This window comes from Zootoca vivipara, chromosome 2 (genome assembly GCF_963506605.1).
Source record: "Zootoca vivipara chromosome 2, rZooViv1.1, whole genome shotgun sequence".
Lineage (NCBI taxonomy): Eukaryota > Metazoa > Chordata > Lepidosauria > Squamata > Lacertidae > Zootoca > Zootoca vivipara.
Genome location: NC_083277.1, coordinates 74,106,041 through 74,130,812, shown reverse-complemented (window position 1 = coordinate 74,130,812; position 24,772 = coordinate 74,106,041). Strand labels below are relative to the sequence as shown.

General features: G+C 43.1%; 1 protein-coding gene across 1 annotated transcript in view; it reads left to right on the top strand.

The window, feature by feature from the left end:
• NSG2 (neuronal vesicle trafficking associated 2) overlaps positions 1–18,007 on the top strand; it is a 53,344-nt gene extending 35,337 nt beyond the window's left edge. Inside the window, exons 4-5 of the mRNA XM_035105312.2 lie at positions 12,685–12,795; positions 14,828–18,007. Coding sequence (XP_034961203.2) covers positions 12,685–12,795; positions 14,828–15,019 — 303 coding nt within the window. The 3' untranslated portion in view covers positions 15,020–18,007. The remainder of the gene's footprint in view (positions 1–12,684; positions 12,796–14,827) is intronic.
• Positions 18,008–24,772: the final 6,765 nt, after the last annotated feature.

The window sequence follows — 24,772 nt, the reverse complement described above, 5'->3', positions numbered from 1 at the left end:
AAATGTGATCTGAGGACAAAAAACCCGCAACCTCGGAAAATTCATCTTGGATTCGTATAGTTGCTTTGGTCAAGCCTAGCACTTGGTCAGTGTGGCTCGATGCCACAAATCAAGTCAAACATTTGTAAATTAGCAGTCATTCATTTTTGTGTTCCTGTTTTAGCTGATTCAGTGCTGTGAAGACGCACTCCCACCCAACTGTGTTCTAAATGGATGTTTTGATTTCATAGCTGCACTTTATTGTTTTATTGGTGTCATGTTTATTCTCACCCTACCTCAGCTGATTTGTCTTGTAATGCACACAAGGAACTTGTGTTATCAGTTGCACGCACGCACGCACACACAATATCTGCAGATTTAGCCTTGTTGAATGTGAACCCCCTTTCATGGCCAATGGTCAGAGTTGATGGAAGTTGTAGTCTAGCAACACCTAGAAGGCCACAGGTTCCCCACCCCTGCTGTAAGGTTTCTGAGGCATTCATGGGCAATGCCCCTATTTTCAAGATGCCACTGAAGGGTGCATACTTGCTACTACATCTGTGGCAGCTGATCTGTGCTGAGGCAAAAGTTCAGTCTTCAAGTTGAGCGTGCTCTGCTCAGGCCTCCTACTTGTGAGAGTTGCGAACAGTATGTTTGAAAGCTACTCTGTTTGATTTTTGCATAGCATACTTAATTGTATTTCATTTGCGCGAGGAAGAAGGCACTGGCCTTTGAAAGTTTATGCCATGATTAATGTGTTGGTCTTTAAAAGGTGCCACCAGACACTTTGCTATAGATCACCCTTGCTGACTGGATTGTGGTGACTGCCGATTATTTCCCCTTCATTTTATTACTATTATTTTGCAGCAGCAAAAGCTTAAAATGGACTCCTTTCAGTAATTAAATCTGAGATTCTGGGAGATTGAACAGTAATGCACCAGCAGCCAGATGTTGCAACTCATGAGCTTCCCTCGTGGCCACAGAGGATTCTAACTTCCCTAGACGTTTCTTTGTTGAGCTGTAGTCACTGTTGCATCTCAAAAGGCTCCTTGCAGCTCTGAGGCTTCTGTTAATGCAAAATCCCAGATGTAGCGAGGGTGGCAAAGGGCCACATTGCACAAGCGGATGGGAAGTGATGAGATGTCGCTCATGAAAGGTCAGCAGCAGGATGATATGCCCCTATGCAGTAATCCCATTAATTGAATCACCTGCTCAAATTAGTGATTTGAAAGGCAAGTCAGCTCCAATTTTTCTCAAAAAAATTCCCCTTCCCTTTTTCCTAATGATCCACTTTGTTTTTTTTAAAAAAGATAAAGCTTTTCTGCACCTGGGCATTAATTGGGAACAGTGGCAGGAAATTCTCCGCAGGAAAAACAACAGATGCTTTTGCAGATCCCAAAGACCAGAGACCCTGACGTTAGGGAGCAAACTGCATTGTTCACATATTGAGTTCAAACTACTCATCCGCTTGTATTAAATCTAAAGGATATGTAATATTCTTGTCAGCTACATGCATTGTAGACACTTTCCAGAGCCGCAAAAGTGGTCTTGGAGGAAAGCAGCTTGTAATAATGACAACAAAAGACTCTCTGATATTATCTCCTCCTAACAGTTATTAATTTTTCTCCTGTTAATAGTTACCAACACTGCCACAGACATTACTGTGAGTGGCAGAAATAACCCTTTGATGCATGACGACAAGTCAGCTTCACAGAGATCCGGCATATTTGCATATTTCACAGCAAAAGTCACATGTCAGATGGACAGGGTCCAGCTCTGGTATCCGTCACACCAACCACACCACATTCACACCATGCTGAGGCAGCTGCCTCAGGCACAGAAACCCAAGAGGGGGTGCCCCCATAGAGGCCCTGCCCACCTCTGCCACCAGCAGAGAAGCAGCACCAGTAGTGGGGGCCATTTCCAGTGAAATCGCACCCAGAGCTCGCAAGAGCTCCACAAGATCTTGTGGGATCTTGCCAGAGCCTGTTGTCGCTGCTGCTGCTACTTTGTGGGAACCACCATGTGATCTGGGTAAGGGAGGCTTCGGGGGAGCGGTGATGGTAGGTTGTTTGGGGTGGGGGTGTAACACCTTCCAGTTTTGCCTCAGGTGGTGAAACAGAACCCACCATCCCTGATCCAATAGTTCCTCTTTGGCCATTTGCCTCCCTCTGCCTAATGACAGGGCCGGTCCTATCCTCATCAGGCTGCCTGACTCTTGTGCTCAGACGCTGCTTGCTGGTTTCCCACAGGCCACTGTGAGGCCAGGATGCTGGACTAGCCAGCAGGCTCTTCTTTGGTTTGCATGTTCTTATAGCTGCCTTTTTGACTTTGCCAGCAATGCTGCTTCATCCAGCCTGCAAGCCACTCTCTGCTTTTCACTGCAGTATCCAAGTGTCCAGCTGCATTGTGGGAGTAGGAGGTGAGACCCTGCAGGAAGCAACTATGAGATGCTGCTGCTTTGTATATATGTTCCTTGCCTCTTCCTAGTCTGTAATACTATGATGATAAAAGCATGGCCACTGCACCAGGCCTAATGGTCTACCTGTTGCCTGCCCAGGAGGCATAGGATAGCAGTCTTACAGAATCGTAGAGTTGGAAGGGACCCCAAGGGTTATCTAGTCCAAACCCCTGCAATGCAGGAATCTCAGCTGAAACATCCATAAAAGATGGAGTATTGTTGGAGCAAATGATCTCTTAGATCTGAACAGACTCCAGGGCTTCTAATTCACCATCACCCAAAATAAATGTTGACTTCTCTCTCTCCACCCTCCTACCACAGTATGGGTGGAATAGGAATAGCTCAGGAATAGGAAAATCAAACCCATTTCTACACTAAGAAATCAAATTTGCTAAGTAAGTTTAAAATGTGAAACTGTACCTACACAGTGCTCCAATACTTTGGCCACCTCATGAGAAGAGAAGACTCCCTGGAAAAGACCCTGATGTTGGGAAAGATTGAGGGCACTAGGAGAAGGGGACGACAGAGGACAAAATGGTTGGACAGTGTTCTCGAAGCTATGAACTTGAGTTTGACCAAACTGCGGGAGGCAGTGGAAGACAGGAGTGCCTGGTGTGCTCTGGTCCATGGGGTTACGAAGAGTCAGAAACAACAACAACAACAACAACACCTACACAGAATATTTTTGTAATGCAACCTAGCTGGCTAGATGTAAAGTATGGACCACTTGGGGGCAGGGAGAAACCAGTAGTTCGCTTAAGAAAATAATGTGCCCAGCAAAGAATATTTGCAGCCATACTGACACTGTCAACCTTCTCCTTCAAGCCCACAATACGAGAACAGATTGCAGGAAAGCAAATCCCATTCCATTTTTTTAAAAAAAATGTGCTAAAACTCAAAATATTTTAGACTGCTTCCCTGCTTGAATGATGGGGAGCAATATTCCAGGCTGTTCAGTGACAAAGGGGTGGGTGGGGAAATCAAGCTGTTAACATTAAGGACTTTAAAGCATCTACCTAGAAATCACATTTTAGGACTTCTTTGGTGCTTGCACAGTGAAATGGTAGTTTTTATTTGTGCCTAGGACTTGACAGTGCTGTACATCACATGGCTGCAGCTTGGCATTGCAAACATTTTGAGACGTCAAATCCATTAGGACTAAAACAGCCTCTAGAAATCATATTATGTGATGGAGATTGGCCAGTCTAATTGAGCCAGCTACTTATTGCCCAGGCAATTTAATGATTTGACAAATTGCTTGGAAACATGGTGTACTTGTTTGTTTTGTGCTCTCACTGCGCCCACGGGACAGCGGGGCAGGGGAATTAGTGGCGGGGATGTCACCTCAGCTGATAAGCTCTTTCTTAATTACAAAATGTGCGGAAGAAGTAGGGCAAGGGTGTCGTGGGAGATAGCTACATGGGAGGGAGAAAAGTTTTTGTAAAAGTGGGAGGGAAATGTTTCAGAGAGTAAGAGTTTTATTTTACATATTGAGTTCTTGGCTTGCAACATATTTCAAGTCTGTCCCTAACGTTAAGCCTTTGAATCCTACCGATGACCAGTTTAGAAATCGTCATAAGAGGTAGGCTACCATCTTTGCTGGGATTGGGAAAAACCATGGAAGATAAGGCTAGCAATGGCTACTAGTCATAATGGCTATATCTAACCTCCAGTAGCAGAGGTGGTATGCCTGGGAAACATGAGTAGGAAGAGCGCTATTGTACTCAGCTCCTGCTTTTGGGCTTCCCATAATCCTCTGTGAGAACAGAATGTTGCCCTAGAGAGCCCTTTGGTCTGATCCTTCAGAGACCTTCTTACATTCTTAACGTGGTAGCATAGCGTCAGAATTTCTCAATTTAATTTTTAAAAATATGATACAAAGAAAACGAAATACCAGAGAAGTTCTAGAGCAGGCATCCCCAAACTGTGGCCCTCCAGATGTTTTGGCCTACAACTCCCATAATCCTTAGCTAACAGGACCAGTGCTTGGGGAAGATGGGAATTGTAGTTCAAAACATCTGGAGGGCTGAAGTTTGGGGATGCCTGATCTAAAGGGAATCAATAGCGTGAGCACATACAACATTATTGCCTAACCATTGGGCTCTGTCTCTGGATGGGCACCTGCTGTGAGATCGGAAGAACAGAGGGACTTAGGAAGCTCCCTTACACTGAGTCAGACCACAGCTCCATCTACTACAGAGTTGCCTATTTTTATTTATTTCATAAATGTATATACCGCTTGATAGTAGTTTACAAAAGCGGTTTACAAAAAGAAAAACAACAATAAAATTGTCGGTGGATAACAGCTACTCAAAACATTCAAATAATAATTACAAGAAAGCTAAAAACAGATTAAAACACATGGAGCACATCTGGAGGGCCGAAGTTTGGGGATGCCTGTTCTAGAGAGTTGCCAAATGTCCAATATTACATAAATAATGTATCATAATTCTTCCAGTCCACTATACATGGATTATGCTTTATAAATTTCTCTTTCTTTCTTTTTTTACATTTTTATTGGTGTGAATAATAAATTGCCATATAACTTCTAGCACACCTTTTATTATATTTTGATACTTATTTTAAGCTTCCAGTACAGAATGAATTCATCACATTGTTCCAGATAATATTGTTTTGCAGTCCACCCTTTCCAGATCATCTCAAAGTATGAAATCTTTTAGTACAGGCTATGCATAATTTCCCCACTCTGAATAATTGTATTGTCAGGAGTCAGGAAACAGAAAGGACTGGGACAGATACATGGCTATATGGAGGGAAATAAGATCATTAGGTATAGAGAGTTATTTCAAAAAGGTATTTAAGAAGCCATTTTTGAATTTCTAAGAATTAAAAACAGCCGTTCCAAAATAGCTGATTCATGAAGATTCACCAGCATTTTAGTACAAATTTCTCCTAATAAAAATTTTCTTATATGCTGTTTTAATACATACATTTTGCAAGCAATCTTGTCCAATAAATTGCATTTCTGTATGTTTTCACTAATATCTTCATTTTTATGCACACTTTCCCTTAATACATGCATTTTTGTAAATGTTATTGGGCCGGAGAACTGCATTACAAAATTCAGATAACTGTGAATTTTGAAGGAAAGCTGTGTGTTGGTTCACACATGGTTTCCAAAAGTGCAAATTCAACAGTTTTGACCTTAAATATGTACTGAATAGAACGTCTCCTCGATTCCTAATTGGAACCCCTACCAGTAGCCGTCAACAAAAGTGCCAAAGGGATTTTCTGCACCCAGTATGCTGTATTTAGATTGGGCACCCTGCTGCACTTGCCAAAAGAGACAAAAATTAGCATCCATTTTATGTCACTTGCAGAATCGAACCTTCTTTCACAGGTGGGATGAAACACTCACAAAAATATCAGAGTAATGAGACAGAATATCAAAAGGTGGGAAATTCCCCATCATTGTAGTTTCATACTACAAAGGATCATTGTGTTTAGTATTTGCCCTGCTCTCTACCCATGTCAACCCTAAACCATGTAAAGAACTCAAGCTTCATGAGCTGTAGATGTGTTACATTACTGTAGGTCTTTTACCTACTGATTTTAGGCTGCATTTCTTCTTCTTCTTCTTCTTCTTCTTCTTCTTCTTCTTCTTCTTCTTCTTCTTCTTCTTCTTCTTCGGCAATCACTCGTAGCCGAGTAAGTTTGCCTTCCATAAACATGATTTTAACGAGTCCATAAGTGACTGTGGAGGCCAATTCTGGATCCACACGTCTTTCCACAGTGGGGACATTGGTTTCCAGGCGGGAGTTGATCACGGTGTGGATTTGCCAATGGTGCCTTCCTCTTAGCACGTTTCTCCCTTGCGTCCTGAGATCGAGTTTCTTCAAAGCCCATGACCCCTTTGGTAAAGGCTGTTCTCCAACTGGAGCGCTCGCAGGCCAGTGTTTCCCAGTTGTCAGTGTTTATACTACATTTTAAAGATTTGCCTTGAGATAGTCTTTAAACCTCTTTTGTTGACCACCAGCATTACGCTTTCCATTTTTAAGTTCGGAATAAGGTAGTTGCTTTGGAGGACGATCATCAGGCATCTGCACAACATGACCAGTCCAACGAAGTTGATGTTGAAGAATCATTGCTTCAACACTGGTGATCTTTGTTTCTTCCAGTGCATTACTACACTCAGTGCAACATTAGGTGTAGAGGGGCTCAAAAGTGATCTAAGATTTACAGCAGTTCTGTTCAGTTGTTCATGCTTGGATAAATTCAAGATTTAATTGGTCAAAAAGCAAGCTGTGTAGTCATTTGTTGTGGCTATTTATTAAAACCTCATAAAACACATTTTTCTTCTTTTTCTTTTTTGAGCTAAAATGATTTGAAATCCCCACTCAGCCAAGAAGCTCACTTGGTGCCCCTGAGCCAATCAGTGTCTCTTAGCCTATCCTAGCCTAGCCAAAGCCATGAAAACAGGCATGCCTCCCTCCCTATCCTCCTTGCTTTGGTTGCTACCATCCAACTCTGATGTTTCTTGCAGCAAAAAACAAAACAGAAGACAGTTTGTCAACCCTGATATAAAAAGAACTCTAAATACATACAGTTTCGCAGTATAAATTGATTTAGCTCATTATTGTTTTGCTCACTTCCTGCTCACAACCACCAGCAAAACCTAGCTTACATTGCCGTTGTGAATCTATAGAGGGAGGTATAAAATGGCTGTGAAAGGGAACTTAGTGTTTGTATTACAAGCATTAATTTTTGCTTTACTTAACCAGAATGATGCATCTTTGTAAAAGGACATATTTTGTTCTCTCTTTCTCCCTGACACCTTGCCAAATTAGTACACCTCCGGGGCTTCAACCAATCTGGCCTGATTATTGTGTGTTTAAATGTGTAAGTCCCAATTGTATTGAACTGTGCTGATGCATGAGACACTTTCTGCCCCTTCCTCACAAGAAAGCCTAGGCTGCTGCAATCCTGTACCCACTTACCTTGGAATAAGCCCTATGAAGCACAAGGAAACTTACTTCTGAGTAGACACGTGCCCTGTCTAGGAGAATCTGCGGAAAATAATGTATAGGTAACCGCTGATCTCAAATGGAGATTACATACAACAACCAATTATTGCACGGCCAATTGACGTGCAACACTCACATGCACACATTGCACACCCAGAAGTGGGTGGAAAAGGGGGAGGAATGGGGGCGGGGCATAATGGGCAGAGCTGGCTTATGTGTGCTCTGCTGTTGTGTGCAATGACCGGGAATCATAGCTGCCAAGTACCCCGTTTTCCCTGGGAAACCCCGTTTTTTCTTACCTTTTCCCGGCGGTCCCCCGTATCACTTCGTCTCCCGTTATTCTCCCTTATATTCTCCTGCCGGCAGCCATTCCCCCCCCCTGATTTGCCCATCTATGGGCACTGAAAATGGCCGGCGCCGGCTTCGAAAGTCGCGTCTACGCATGTCCGGAAGTGCATAGATGCGACTTCCGGTGTCGGCGGCAGCCATTTTTTGTGCCCATAGATGGGCAAAGTGGCACCGGAAGTTGCGTCTACGCAACGTCCGGTGTCACATGGCTGCCGGTCCCGGATTCTGCAGTCCGGGACTTGGCAGATATGCCTGGAATGCAACCCCCCCCCATATTGGGGGTTGCCTGTACAAGGAGACAGAAGCCACTAGACCAGGCATAGGCAACCTTGGCTCTCCAGATGTTTTGGAACTACAACTCCCATGATCCCTAGCTAACAGGGCCAGTGTTCAGTGATCATGGGAGTTGTAGTTCCAAAACATCTGGAGAGCCAAGGTTGCCTATGCCTGCACTAGACAGAAAAGCATTGAAGGTGGGAGGTCCAAATAGCTCAGCCGTCAATCACAACCCTGATTTCATTTATTGACTAAAAACACTGAAAGACAGGAGCAGCCAGGCTGGATCATCTCACAGAAATCATGGGTGTATTCTGGTTAAGACAAGTGCCCGAAAGGAAGCCCATCCATTTCTGATGGTTTCATATTCAAGTGCTAAAGCAGGATTTCATGGAACGAGATAAAAGTCATCTTGCAAAGGAACATAGATTGGATATTATCAAACTGGAAAATATGGTAATTGGTTGTTTTAAAAGGCACCTACTTGTTGTATGAATCAAGAAACTTGTAAGGGAGGTTTCTTTTGAGCTAGAATTCCACTAAAGTTGGTATGGAACAATGCTTTGATCTCATGTAAAACAATAGGAATTAGACAATGGCATGAAGGGGAAGTATCTTGGTTAGCAACATTACCAGGGCTACTTAGTTTAATAAATGTACAGGTCTCATAAATCTACACCATGTATTCATATTTGTTTATTTAGGAGATTCATTTAAACTCCCAGGATGGTTGACGGGAATGAAATATAGCAAAAACAAATCTGGTAAAATACAGCCCATATCCCCAGAGAGCAGCATTATACAATATGCAAGCTAGAACCGTGTGTCACAGCAATCAAGGATTTATATGTAGATGCAAGCCCACGACAACTGTTTTGGCAAAGAGAGTGATAGAATTAAGGCTGAGCACTTCCCCACCCCAAATTAAGAGACATGGAATGAGGGCATTAGTTTCCATAGCAATCCAGCGCAGCAATTAAGTACCATCTTTGATAAATCTTTGCTGATAGGGTAAGGGCAGTGTCTGCCTGCAAAGGATTCCTGATTATAATGTCTGTGAGTTTTATCTCCCTCCCTAATTTTTTATTTCTCTTTTGCGGGGATTTATATTGCTTTGAGACTTGCCAAGGTTCATGCTCTTCTTTAAAAACACACACCCCAACCCTGAGTTTTATTAGGTAGTTCAGCTGCCTGATTGGGCAGAATATGAATGCTAATGAAGTCCTGTATTTTCTTGAGTACTCAGAGAGCTGTAACTCACCCTTGTCACCTTCCAGTCCGTGGCATAGATAGTTCCCCCCTCCCAATTTTTTTTCCTTTCTGGTTTTAAATGGCTGCTGACGTTTTAACCCAGATCAATTGTGTGTTGTGCATTTTTCAGGTATAATGCAATGGCACAGAATATTTATGTGGGTGTGTAGAAGAGAGAAGAGAGTAACCAAGGATGCCCGGAGGGAGGGGAGGCTAAGAACAGGAGGGAAGAGGGAGGGTTTGAATTTGGGAGATAAAACTGGAGGTTCACAGACAGAAACAATGGTGCTAGCGTCCCTAAAGAGAAAGTTTAATGCCATAGTTATGGCAAGCGTTCTATGCTGGTAGCCGTGGCACTTTTATCAATGATCAAAAGCTGGTTTGCAGGAAGATGAATGTTGGAGGAAGATGGAGCCTGGTGGGACACAGAAACAGAGACTGGAGGTTGGGGATGCGCTAGTGAAGGAGGGAGGAATAGCAGACAGGTTGGGAGGGAAGAAAAACGTGGCTCAGTTTTGGAGGGTGTGTTCAGGACTCTTAGGGAGGGGGAAAAGCAATATTGTTGGTGGGGCAGGTTTTGGGAATGGATTGATAGGGGCAGGAACTGTGGTCCTCAGCTGTTCGCAGCTTTGGCCATGGGATCTGTTGCCCGCACTCTAGGCAATGCAACCTAACATTCCTTATGTTTGGATTGTACTGCATCCCATGACACTTCATCCTTCTGCCACATTGACTGTCCCACAAGGTCATGCATTCTCCTTCATCAGTTCCCAGAACAATTCCTTTGACGCTCTTTCAGGGATCACTTTTCTTCTTTCCAGGTGCTGTAGTGCCCCAGATACAACCTGGTCATGTTTAGCACAACCCAGTAATATTTCAAGTGCTGAATTGCACATTATCTGCCTACATACTAGATGTCAGCTTGCTCATTTTATATGCGCTAAAGATTCAAGGAGTTCATAACTTCAAAATGTTAATAACTCTGACATTTCTCCTTGAATATTTGCCTGTTATTGTAACCCTTTCCAATTCAGCTTTCTGTCCCAGCAACAACTCCTCTGTATTTCATTGCTAATCTGCATTTTTATGGCAGATTTATACATTCAGAAAAAGCATGTCGTGCAGTCCTGCTGAGGGTGCACCACTTTGGAATGGAAATGGAGGAATCACATGAGTTAAGAGTCTTCCCTAATACGAATAATATCCCCCCCTTTCTGTCAAAATGCCAGCCTGCCTCTTCTTCTGAGATGCTATTAGTTAGCATTGTGTAGGGGGGCTTTTTACAAATTACTCTCAGAAAATAACCTCCGGAGTGAACTGTAAGCATCTTGTAAATATGCTTTTATACATTTGAATATGCTTTTGGTGTATTATTTTCATTGACTGTCATTCAACTCCCTAAATTTGAAAGGTCTTGGGTGGGTTAGACTTAGCCAATTCTCTGAGAGTTCCTATTCTTTTTGTGCTCTTGTGAATGCACATTTGAGCAACTGAGACCTTGATTTATGGTGAAGGAGGGATGGTGCAAACGCGCAAGCCAACAAGCTCATGACCACATTTCTCTGTGTTAGGGTTTGGCTGTCCCTGGGTAATCAGAAGTGCTGCTGCCTAGACGTTGTTGGACTACAACTCCTATCATCCCTGACCAGTGGCCACGCTGACTGGGGGTGATGGGAGTTGTAGTCCAACAAGATCCGGAGGGTTGCTCATTGGCTATTCTTGGATTACATCATCTTTCACAGCTGGTCAGTCCTAGTGTCAGTTACTGCATTGGATTGTGATCGAATCGGGTCACATTGACCAAGTGGGCGCCCCTCAGGAAGCACCACATGGTCCAAAATTGGTCTCAAAGGCATGCAGCGAGTTGCAAAGACCCAAGGCAGCTGCTTTGATATTTATATTCCTCAGACTTGTTCAACCTTTCCCGGCAATAGCTCTAGACAGGTGCAGAGCGAAAGGTTTCACTATTCTTAGATTGTTGTAGGTGGAAGGAACATACTGACCCTTTACTCATCTCAACTCCCTGTTCGTAGCACAAAAATACATTCAGCCAAAGCAAGGTCTGCATGAGATGCTCCTGCTTATGTGAGAGGGCTCCATAACAACAAGATATATTTTTTTATTAAAAAAAATCTGGTTCTGTAGCTACTAACAGTGGCCTGGGATTGTGTGCTAAATAATACAGCACAAAATCAAAGTGTTTAGTTCTGAATAACTATGACCAAACTGCGGGAGGCAGTAGAAAACAGGAGTGCCTGGCGTGCTAAGGTCCATGGGGTCACAAAGAGTCGGACACGACTAAACGACTAAACAACAACAAATTACCTTTTTGTGTCTGCCGATAGTCAAGCTCACCACAAACCCATCTGTCCATCAACAGTCACTTGCTGCAAACTTGCTGCACAATTCGGAGCAGTGTTTATAACATTTAAAGCCCTAATGGTTTAGGACCAGGGTATTTAAAGGACACACAAATGTGATCAGTCATTAAGATCACCTGGAGACGTTTCCCCCCATATCCCTTCAGCATCTTTGACATTGGAGATGAACTCCCTTCCAAGGGACGGGTGCTTTGCTCCCACTCCCAATGATCTTCCATAATCAAAAAGGCTGACCATGTCTTTTTTAAATGCTGTAATGTTTTACTCTTTTAAATGCTGCAAGCCGCCACAAATAAACACACAACACACAAATAAAACAGGAAGGTGGAGTGCAAACATTTTGAGAGGGAGGAAAAGAAAAGAAAAACACCCTCACCGAATTCCAGGGAAAGTCGCCTTTGGCTAAATCAAAAAACACATCATAATTGTACTTGGTCTGCAACAGAAGACATAAAAGGAGGTGGTGAAGGCTTACAAGATGCACTTGGCTGCTTTTGAATGAACAGTGCATTGTTTCTTCCTCCCCACAATGCCACTAATAGTTACACGCTTGGTAGCACACAGGTTCTTACCATCAAGTGCCAAACAAGGCAAAATCGTCAACATACTTTTCCAGTGTGAAACCAGCAGAAGTCAAAGGAGATGCAGCAGCAGCAGCAGCAGCAGCAGCAGCAGCAGCAGCAGCAGCAGCAGCAGCAGCAGCAGCAGCAGCAGCAGCAGCAGATTTTGGTTTATAATAAGAAAGCAAGGTGGGAGAGGGACAAGCCCAGGTTTTATAGACGATGCATAGAGAAAAATGCACATCATCAGGGCCTTAATTTAGAGGGGAAATGGACATAAAAACCTGGGGATATTGGATGTGGTATTCATTTAATTGCCATGCTTAGTTAAGCACTGCAAAGTGTGATAAAGACTGCAGTCTATTAGGCTGATTGTTAATATAAGTCATTTAACTGTGAGATGCTGCATATGTCAGTAGACTAATATTAGCCCTCTTTTGCAGGTCACTATTCTCATCAGTTTGGCTCTTGCGTTCCTCGCCTGCATAGTATTTCTTGTGGTATACAAAGCTTTTACCTACGACCACAGTTGCCCAGATGGATTTGTTTATAAGGTAAGAAGTCTGAGATGGATGAACTGTCTCTGCTAATGACAGAATCTAATTCACCGCACGGCTACAATTTAGTCCTGCATTTTCGGATCAGGATCAAAGACATCATTTGTCAGCAACATGCTGAAAAGCAGTTAGTGATTTAGGAAATAGGGTTTGGTAGCAGAGTTATTTTGAACTTGACAGTTTTAAATCTGCATGAAGCCAACCCCACATATTTCTAAATGAGCTCACATAAACTGGCCTTTGGAGTTTGCTCACTATGAAGATTAGCCACTCAACATTTTGGGATGTGTGCAGTGCATTTTAGAGGTTTTCTGGCAACTCTCTGTAGATGCTGGATGTGTCCCCTTGGGGAGAAGTGGGAGAAACATATGCTATTCTAGCAGGATATTTACCTCGAGGGTTGATGCAACATAGGATATGGAAAACATAAGGTGGTGGTTACCATGCCAGTCCTCTAAAATGAGAGGGGTTGAGTAGGAAGAGGTGGTTTATTTTGCTGGATCAGCTTGTGGATGAGGTAAGCTGAAAGAGCAAATTTCAAAGTTTCATCATAACTGGGGTTGGGGGGAAGAGGGTTGAGGGAGTGAGGTTGGGGAAGGTTAAGTATGGACAGGTGTGAAATGAACACCTGCCACCCAGTGAGTTTTCTGGTTGATTGGAGATCTGCACCTGTGTTCCACATCCTAACAAGACATTCTGGCACACACTATATTTTATTCTAGAATCAATGGAGACTCTGTACACTACTTGCTTTTTCTATGCAGTCCACACATAATCAGATCTGTTGCTTTTTGGGGTGGGAGGCTGGTTTCATTGTGAAAATAAAGGCTGGTTAGAGCATGGTGTTGATAATGCCAAGGTAGCAGGTTCGATCCCCATATGGGACAGCTGCAAATTCCTGCATTGCAGGGGGTTGGACTAGATGATCCTCAGAGTCCCGGCCAACTCTATGATCTTGACATGAGTCAACAGTGTGCTGCAGCAGCTAAGAAAGCCAATGCAATTCTGGGCTGCATCAATAGGAGTATAGCATCTAGATCAAGGGAAGTTATAGTACCACTGTATTCTGCTCTGGTCAGACCTCACCTGGAGTACTGTGTCCAGTTCTGGGCACCACATTTCAAGAAGGATACTGACGAGCTGGAACGTGTCCAGAGGAGGGCAACCAAAATGGTCAAAGGGCTGGAAACGATGCCTTATGAGGAACAGCTTAGGGAGCTGGGTATGTTTAGCCTGGAGAAGAGAAGGTTAAGGGGTCATATGATAGCAATGTTCAAATATATAACAGGATGTCATATAGAAGAGGATGAAAGCTTGTTTTCTGCTGCTCCAGAGAAGCGGACACTGAGCAATGGATTCAAGCTACAAGAAAGAAGATTCCACCTAAACATTAGGAAGAACTTCCTGACAGTAAGAGCTGTTCGACAGTGGAACTTGCTGCCAAGGAGTGTGGTGGAGTCTCCTTCTTTGGAGGTCTTTAAGCGGAGGCTTGACAGCCATCTGTCAGGAATGCTTTGATTCTATTGATTTCAGATTGATTCTGCATTACCACGAAGTGTGTCCATTTGAAAACAGATGTAGGTGGTTCTGGCAATGGAGGGTGTATTCACACCTTTCCAATGATGTTGTGGGTGGGCTTTACCAAGATTTCAATCACCATGTCTTTATTCACTTGGGACATGCGAAGGGAGTAAAAGGCATGGATAACCTAATTGAGGGGAGGTTTTCAGACATGTAACAGGTCACCACCCACCCACCCACCCTTTTGGATGGCAGGATCTAGAATCAATCTCAATTGAAAGCATCATGTTAAAGATGAGCATGAACAATTCAGGATATGAAAAACTTCACTTTTTGTGCTACAAACGGGTTAGTGTGTCTAGCCTCTGCCCCTTGCCCTGATACTGAATATATTGGGAGGGAGGGAAATGTTCTTAATTTCATGGATCAATGCAGGATGAATAACGTGTGTGTGTTGCTGTAAATGAGATTGCTACTTACTGGTCATGCTTCTCTTCCTTCCCTTCAGCATAAGCGGTGCATCCCAGCCTCCCTGGATGCTTACTATTCCGCTCAGGATTCCAACTCCAGGGGCAGATTCTACACCGTCATCAGCCACTACAGCATGGCCAAGCAAACCAGCTCACGGTCCGTCTCTCCCTGGCTTTCTTCCGGATCGGTAAATCACGAAGCCAAGCCTGCCAAGACAGAAGGCCATTAAAGCCAGCTGGTGGCCTAGGGATGGAGGGGAACGGGGAAGAACAACATCATGTCTCTAAAGCATTGCTCTAGTTCAGCAAGGGCACTGGGCAATCAGAGCAGCAAGAATAAAACAAGTCGAAGTGCAGGTGTCATCTTAATGGATATTTCTCTCTCTTTCTTCTCTCTCTCTCTCTTTCACTCTTTCTCTCTCTCCCCCTCCTTTGGTGCATTGTTCTCGTTGATTTGTAACTAAGTCAAAATCCTGTACAAAGGCATGTTAGGTGTTGACTATATCTTAACAATGTACAAATATTTTTAAAACCATTGCTTAAGATTTGTTAGAAAAATGAAAAAAGAAGAAAAAACACACAAACAAAAGCAAATCCAGAGAACATTTGCCAGGAAGTAGAAGAAATCACAAGCATAGTTTCTCAGGCCTTCCTTGCCCGCCCCCAAAGGGAGAACAGCAACAGCACACAATACTGTGCAATTTGTCTGTCAGATTAAAAGGGAAACTCATGTTGATGGAGGGACACAATAGAGTGTTACACTAGGCTGGGCAAAAGGACATGAGCCTCTAGCCCAACTTAGTGCTTCACAGATCTGATCTATAAAATGAAAATGGATGGGGAAGCCCTTGATGCAAGGTAACTCATGCGTTCATTGGAGTCCCCTGCGTGTGCAATGACCTGTTGGATCATGCTACCATTTCTTTGGTTTCTCTCTCATAGGGAAATACTGAGGAAGAGCCATAGCTCAGTGGCAAAGCATTTGCTCTGGATGCATAAAGTCCCAGGTTCAACCCCCAGCATCTCCAGATAGGGCTGGAAATGTCCCCTGCCTGAAACCATGGAAAGCCACTGCCAGTCAGTGTAGACGGTCCAGAACTAGATGGATCAGTTGTCTGACTCAGTAAAAAGAGACTCCTTATGTTCATGCCAATTCAGATGTCTATATTGACTACAAACTGAGTCTATAACAGTCACCCCCCCACCCCCAGCAGGTAAATGCCCCAAAAGGGCAGGCCACAGTTGAGCTAGTCTGATGGCAACCTTTTTGCTTTCTAAAATACATGTCCTATTAGATGTCAGAAAAGCTGAAACAGGAATATCTGAAATGACCTCTTTCTGCTTCAGAGGCCATAGGAGGATTGATTCTCCAGTGCAGTGAGAAGTATTTTGAGGGAGATAAGCCCCTGAAATTAGCTTATTCTTTAGATAATTAGTAGCTTACAAGAAAGATTCTATGAACACAATCCGGAGGTGAACGCCTCTCAGTCTTGCAAACAGAAATGGTTTTTTTCTTACTCTTTCCGCTTCAGCTGTTCCTCACCTCATTCAACCTCCAATCTTATTTTTCAGACAAAGTGATTATTTTATATATAACATGCACCCCCCCCACGTAATCTGCATGTTACTTGGAGCAGTTGCGGAAAGAACAGACAGACAAACCCCTTGTGCATATGCATGTTTTTCGTTGCTCATAGCTATGTAGATTTCTTAGGATGATACGTTTTGATCCCTCTAGATTCATATTTTTGCCATGAGTATGAAGCCCAAAGCTAAAAACTCAACTATTACCATGCAGATGGCAAAGAGACATGGGTCCACTTTGCATATACCATTCCCCACTCACAAAGAAATAGTCTCTATGTAAGGAAAAAACCAAAGCAGAGCCTGGATAGCTCAGTTGGTTAGAGCATGGTGCTGATAATGCCAAGGTTGCAGGTTTGATCCCCACATGGGGCAGCTGTAGATTCCTGCATCGCAGGGGGTTGGAGCAGATGACCCTCAGGATCCCTTCCAACTCTACAATTCTAGAAGTCTAAGTGTTTATTTTGCCATGAGTCCTTGGCTAGAAATCTGGTTTATATTTCAGGCAGAAAGAGACCTCTTTCACATCATCTGCTACCTGATCCTGTACTTGGAGATGTCAGGGACTGAACCCAGGACCTCTTGCATGCAGATAATGTGTGCTACCACTGAGCTATGGCCCCGCCATTTTCCTGCCTAAAAGCCAACCTTTAATTGGTAAGACTTCAGGAAAGGGTGCTCATTTCCCATAAACAAGTCTCGCTAGGCTTGCGATTGGAGGGACAGAGACAAGTATATTTTGACTGCATCAACAAGAGTGGATTCCATGCCAATCTCTGCCACCAGCTGGCTGCACAAAACCACCTCGTTGTGAAAACAAAGTAGTCGTGTGAATTGACCCATAAGCCCAATATGCTTTACATGGTTTGGAGCAGGGGTGCTGGTTCCTTGGAGTGGATAGTGGTCATCAGGGCAGGGCATGGCGGCATTGCTGGCTTCCTAGTGTGGAGGTTGCTGCTGGTAACTGAGAGGGAAAGGGTTGAGGCAGCTGGAAGGTTGGCATGGTGTGGATGTAGCGGCAGGAACATCATATCAGCTCTGCTGCTGAACCCACAACCACACTCGACTTCACTGACACCTCCCCTCTCGGTTAGCTGCATTAAATTAGATGTGCTGGGATTTGTTTGGGAGTGGTCAGCAGGAATAACCTTTCAAGTGAACCAAATTAAAAGGAAAACTAAGCAAAGTGAAATTGAATCAAACCCAATCAAAGTGTTATACTGACTGCAAGGGAGAGTCCTAAAAAATGAACTCGGAAGTCTTATTTAAGTCAAATATGTATATTTTGTTTGCAAAAAAAAAAAGTCCATTGAGTTGGAGCTGGAGTACAAAAGGAGTTATGATAAATGGTTGTATAATGTAGCCAAAACTGTAGTGCCAAATCTCATTGTCTGACTTTTTATCCATATCTCTCTACCCCCTTCCTGCTTCATACTTCACCTGTAAATCCATTTCTCACCTGAAATGTACAAATCCATGGGGAGGGGGGGTTAAGCCCCCGACAACAATGCCCAGAACAACTACTGGACAATTTATAATTTTGTGGTGTATTCTATGTCAGTAGGTAGAAGAGACTGAAGTATTTTTGGTGTAGTTCTTGACCTTTTCTGACAGGACAAATAAAGCTAGATGTGTCTGAGAGTCTCAGCTACTATGGTACGGTTATTTTTATTTTCTTCATTTAAAAGATGGGGGAGGCGAATAAAATGTGGGTGAATTCGTATGCTTGGAACTGCAAAGCACTGATTGCTCACATTTGCCATCTCTCTCTCTCAACCTCAACATGATGGGCTGGCATAGGGATGTAGGAAGCTGCCTTGTATTGAAGATTCAGTAGGATTCTTTTCTTGCCCTACCTGGAGATGCCAGAGATTGGACCTGGGACGTCCTGCATGCAAAACATGTGCTGTCCCACTGAGCTATGGAATTCATGAGCAAACATGCATAGGGTAGTACTGCACATTGCAGTAACCAAATGTAACTGAGTCCACAATTATTGCTCACCTAGCCTGAACCCATTGGCACTTGTGCCCAGGAGATTTGCTTCCTCTGAATCCATAGGCCAGCCCATAGTCAAGTAATCTGTTGTGAACCACTCTGTGATATTTGGAAGTAGAGCAGTATACAAATTAAGGGGGGGGGAGTTGTCACACCATGATGTGACCTTTTCAGTTGACAGCTAGGATTATTTACTGCATCAGGCTGCCTGCTGGTCCTGAAACATTTCTTTCCTCTGACATGCAAAATAAGAAGGGCTGCATTCATAAGAAATCATTGCCTTGTGAAACTGATAAGCTTCAATTACTTTATAGCGTCAGAAGTGAATGCCAGAATGGACCTTAGCACAAAAGGTCAGCCGCAAAAAGATATCACAGTCTTGCCACAATCTTATCAGTGTTGCTGCTTAATTCCAGGATGATTAGCAGAAATTTAGAACCAAGCAAAAAGTCTGCAATACAAGGCAGTTCTTCTTGATGAGTCATCGGCAATGATTGAGAGATGATAAAATTGGCCCTTTGAATCGAAGAATCATGTCATGAAAACAGAGTTATATAAACCAAAGAAGTTAGGTTTCAAAATTAAGCATAGTGAAAAGGTCACTGTCTGTGGCGAAACTCTTTCAACTTTCATAGAGGAGATTGCTTCCTCGGAACTCTAGAATGATAGAGCTTTAATTTTCCTAGAGACCCAGTAGAATTGACCTAAGGTGGCTACAGGCTTAAAAAAAAGTCTGCCCTCTGGTGACATGGAGGACTCAAAAAATGGAAGAAGGAAACTATATTCTGTATTCTGCTCTGGTCAGACCTCACCTGGAGTACTGTGTCCAGTTCTGGGCATCACAGTTCAAGAAGGATACTGACAAGCTGGGATGTGTCCAGAAGAGGGAAACCAAAATGGTCAAAGGCCTGGAAACGATCCCTTATGAGGAACAGCTTAGGGAGCTGGGTATGTTTAGCCTGGAGAAAAGAAGGGTAAGGGGTGGTAAGCCATGTTCAAATATATAAAAGGATGTCATAGAGGAGGGAGAGAGATTGTTTTCTGCTGCTCCAGAGAAGCGGACATGGAGCAATGGATTCAAACTACAAGAAAGAAGATTCCACCTAAACATTAGGAAGAACTTCCTGACAGTAAGAGCTGTTCGGCAGTGGAATTTGCTACCAAGGAGTGTGGTGGGGTCTCCTTCTTTGGAGGTCTTTTAGCAGAGGCTTGACAGGCATATGTCAAGAATGCTTTGATGGTGTTTCCTGCTTGGCAGGGGGTTTGGACTGGATGGCCCTAGTGGTCTCTTCCAACTCTATGATTCTAAAAACCCATCAACAGGTGCAAATGTTTGGGGTGTTTGTCCAACTGTGCCACTCTGCACAGAAGGCTTCTCAATCCCATGGAGGCGTCTCTGAAAGGAAGGCAGAAGGAGGCCATTTCAGCTGAATCTATTCTACTTTATGGGAGACATACCAGAGAAAGGGTGGAATTTGTCTTCCATTCTCGGAAGTCCCTGCTGGAGCAAAGAGCCTTTCATGAGTGGAAGAACGTATTTGAGCACACTTCTGATTATGGAAAGTTAGAAGGTGAGGCTGCAGCTCCATTAATGATTTTGCAGGCAAAGGACAATAGATTGGAATAGGTGTCATGCTTAAGGTATGGAGGAGAAATATAGCTGCTTTGAAAAGTACAGTGAATCACCTGTGTGGAAACTAATCTGCCTGTTTGAATGTGGTTGTCATGGAAGCTAGTGTGGGAAGTAATCTTTCTGAATCTGAATTTCTGCGTGAATCAACATTTATAAAGGCTGCTTAGGGCAGAACTATGAGGGGAAGGACTGCAGCTCAGTGGCAAAGTGCAATGTGAAACCGGCCCCTCAAAAGACAAAGAACAGGTGCCCTCAAGGAGGTGCAGAAGGCCTTTCCCTTATTGCAAAGCAGGGATGGGGAGCCTGTGGCTATTCAGAGGATGCTGGGCTACACCAGCTGAACGTACCTCCCAAATAAGGATGCTTCAGATGTCAGCTAACTTATACCTGATTCCCAACAAGTGTTCAGTCTGTGTCTAAAGAACCCAAGTTTCTCATATCCCAATGAAATCACATCCCAGACAAAACAACATCTAAAAGCGTTATTTGTTATTCTCTGTTTGAAATTCCTTTTAAAATGTAAGAGAATAGCCAACCGTAAGAGAATAGATTATCTTGTCAAAATTGATACAATATCCCAGTTACCTTACCAGTTGCTCGATGAAAGTATAATGTGAACACTTTCCAAAATGATAGTTCTGATTTGCAAGTAATACATGGATGACAATGTAAACGTGTGTTAGAAATGGAGTTTTGTAAGGTTTTCCCCTCCCCAACCCCACTGCAGAATAAATAGGTGGAGGAGGACTGCTTCTAATTTTCATTCTGCTTCATATTTTTATGGACTCCACTTCCCCAGCCACCAGCAGAAAGTCTCTGTGGCTCAGTGGTGTCTCTCTATGACATTATTAAAAGGGAACATTTTTCTATTTTCAGCAACACTTGGGATTCTATAAGTGCCACACTTTTGACTTTCATATTGAGTATTCATAATAACTTGACAAAAAGAAATTGAGACCGTGGAGGGACCCAGACCCTTGAAATAACTGATATTGCTGTCAGGAGCTGTTTCTGTGATAGGTCATGCCCATTTAAAATGTAGAATAATTGGGATCCCTTGACTCAAAGCAGCACTGGCTGAATTTCTCAGCATCTAATTTCTCTGCAACAGCAAACTGCCAGAACAGCCTGTTCTTCATTGGTTGGTCCTGGATAAATATTGCAGAATGATGGAACCTTTAACACACATCACACACACACACACATCACACACGCCTTCTTGCATTGTCATTATTTCCCCCAAATAATAGAACCAAGCACATGCCTTTGTCATGCTGGCCACATGACCTGGAAGCTATACGCCGGCTCCCTCGGCCAATAATGCGAGATGAGCGCGCAACCCCAGAGTCGGTCACGACTGGACCTAATGGTCAGGGGTCCCTTTACCTTTACCTTTTTACATGCCTCATTATAGCAAGAGCTTTTTTGTCTCCAAGGTATGTGAAGAATTCTAATTTGGCTTATGGAATTAGGAATGCTTGTACCCACCCCATTGCCAAGTGCCAAAGACATTGCATCTTCCTCCCTCCTTCTGGGAAATATTTATTTGTTTGTTTCATAAGTTTTATATAACACTTATTAGAATAGGAGATCTAACCATGGTTTACAATACACAACCCCCCAAAATAATTAAAAATTCCAATAAAACAAGTGATGTTTTAAAGAGTTGTTTAAATATAAAATACAACCATCAATTATAAAACACCTATGCTTATTATATCATGTATCAAGATAACATGTTAAAGTTACATGTCTGCCTGGAATAAAGGAGTTTTTAGCAGGTGCCAGAAACAATTGTTTAGTACATAGCTGCCAAGTTATCCCTTTTTTAAAGGGATTTTCCCTTATGCTGAATAGGCTTCCTCGCGAGAAAAGGGAAAACTTGGCAGCTATGGTTTAGTATCATTGGTCAGGAACAAGAATTTTGTTGTCTCTTTTAAGCTAGAAGAGAACAGCAACAGGAAACTTCTGACTTCGTGCTTCCTAGTGCCTAAACTACAGAATGCCACTATCCACGCAGCTGCCATGCAATGAAATGGTCAACTGGCTGGTGAACCCTAACCCCATTGAAGGTTTCCTGTCTATCTTCTCATATAGCATATTGTATGAATGTTGTAAAAAGGGGAGATCGGATTTATGACCCAACCTCATACCCTTTAATGCAATGCTACTGATGGAGCCTTGGCAGTAAATTTTGGGCGTAACATTCTTCCTTATCCTCCTGGAATCACTTCCAGTGGGTGGTAGTGATGATTCTAAATATAAATATAATTTTAATGTGGTGTTAATGTCTTCACCAAAGCACCACATACTCTTGCAATCACAGACACCATGTGGACAGTTTTGAACTGGTGTAGCAGATAAACCAGTCTACTTGACTTCTGGGGCACTAAAAATAAATTCAAGCACCCCCTCAATGTGAGACATAAATCCAAAAAAGCAGCATATGCAAAAATGCAATATGGAGGTGTACAGGTTACTAGGAGTGCCTATTTCAGGCTCTGGGGGGTTTGCCAGCTCTGGCACCTTTTGGACAGAGATGACTTGGTCACTTTAGTCTAGGCTAGGGTAACTTTCAGACTGGATTTTTGCAATACAGTTTAAATACAGCCCTTGAAGATCACTCAGAAACTTCAACTTATCCAAAATGGGGTTCAGTTTAGAGCCCACATAACACCTGATTTTAAACAGCTGCATTGGTTTCCATATATATAAAACTGGTATAACTCTCTGTGGCGGTTGTCTCCACCTGTACAGGACCCCCAGACGTTTCACGGTCCATTGATTCCTGCACAAACCACTTTATTATACCGCTGCCACCAACCAGTAATAAGTCTGGTAACTATCCACTACTTCAGACAAGGATGGTGTTTGAACAAAAGAGGTTTATTTAGAAATGGTACATAAGCGTATGGTTTCAATAGTGAAGTTCCTGAATTCTTATATAACAGTTCCTATACCGGCCTATTACCTCTAACCTTTAATAACTAAACTGTCAAACACTCTATCACTTTCTGTTTACCTACCACCTAATGCCTCACCCTCAGTCTCTAAGCCACACCTCCTCCACCTCCCACACAACTCCCTCAACTCAACTCCCTTCTACCTCCCAGGGGTGGGTTTAAATAGTCCTCCTAACCCCGCCCCCTAGGGTTCTGTCATTACCTGTTAACCCCTTCTATACCGGGCCTGACTTTAGGGTGATCGTCTCTCTTTCTGTAGAGAGAGAGAGAACTGTGTGAACTGATTTTGTATTTTTAAATTGCTGGGACCTTATTGGTAAAGGGTGGGTGAGAAATCAAATCAAATCAAATCAAATCCATCCATCCATTCATTCATTCATTTCCCTCCTCTACTGAAAAGCCCAATCCTCTGTCTTTTCTGTAGCAAGCAGAACCTTGGAGGCAACGGATGTGTAATCCTTAAACATTTGCATTTAGAAAGGCAAAGAAGAGGCTGTACAAGACTGTTGCCAAGTACAGAGAGCAAACCCTGATGTGAGCCCTAAAAAAATGAGAACTTGTTACAACTGAGCGGAACCTCAAGCAGCGGAGGCAAATGATAATAAGAAAGCAGATAACTCGGTCTACTCTCGTAGCTTCCTCTTTCCACTATTACTCAACTCTGTCAAGAGTATGCAGAATGTAATTAACTGTAACAATTTGGCTGTGTTTATGAAAATAAATAAAAAACCAGGGAGCAGCTCAAATAGAGTAGACTGCTAATTGGTTCTGAGTTGCAGGGAATTGGTTTGGACAATGCAATGCAACCTGCATGAAAATGCAGGTCCTCTGCCCTAAACATCAAACTCTACTTCTCCTACTTCACAAATGAAATCAGAAGGGAAATCTAAACCAACTTATTTATGGTGATGGTGTTTTTTAATTGATTTGTACTGATGTGTTGGGAAATCAGTCAAAGCAACTGACAAATGACCCCTTGGTTTAATATAGATTCAGCACAGAATCAAATTGATTACAGGCAGCTTCATATGTTTTGCTAGCAGTTTCTACCTAATTAGAAATCTTTAAAGCAGAAAAAACTCCTTTGTAGACTGTAGCCCTGTTCAAGTGTTATACCATGGAGTGTGGAAATGACATGTAAAGAGGGAGCCAGGGTCACACATGCACACAGGGCTGCCAACTTGCCCCTGCCATTGAGGGGGCTCAATTTACAACAGCATTTTTTCCTGCTCTGGTACCAGCTGGGAGTCAGCAAATGATCTAAAAATTCAGTTTGAATTCTCTTCAGTGCACTTCCTAAAAAAAAGCCCTAGATTCAGTGTGTACTAAAAAAAGAGATCATTATAATTGAGATGAAATGCTCCTGTGCTTCCCCTCAGAAGGAATGTCTTCATTTTCCTCACTAGCAGCCATTTTACTTGCTTTCCAGGGAAACCCTCCCCCCCCACTTCCCACTTCAAATGGAACAGCGACACAGATGCCGTCCCCTTTTTTGATGCTGAGGTGTATAGAGAAACAAGAGACAAAAGGCTTAGGATATGGGGGGCAGTGAGGGAAGCCCCCACTACTAAAGATTCACTTTGCATGATTCGCTGTAAGAGACTTTCCTAGCAGGTGACTCTCCATGGAAACTGTTGAGTTTGCTAAGCTGATGGCTAGGCCTAGAAAATTGTGAAACCTTCTCTCTAAGCTGCTTCTTGCATGATGACTGAGGTAAACAAATGGGCTACCTTCAGACAAAATCACTGCAACAGTCCTGCAAGTGTGTACAGTGGTGCCTCGCTTAACGAATGCCCTGCTTAACG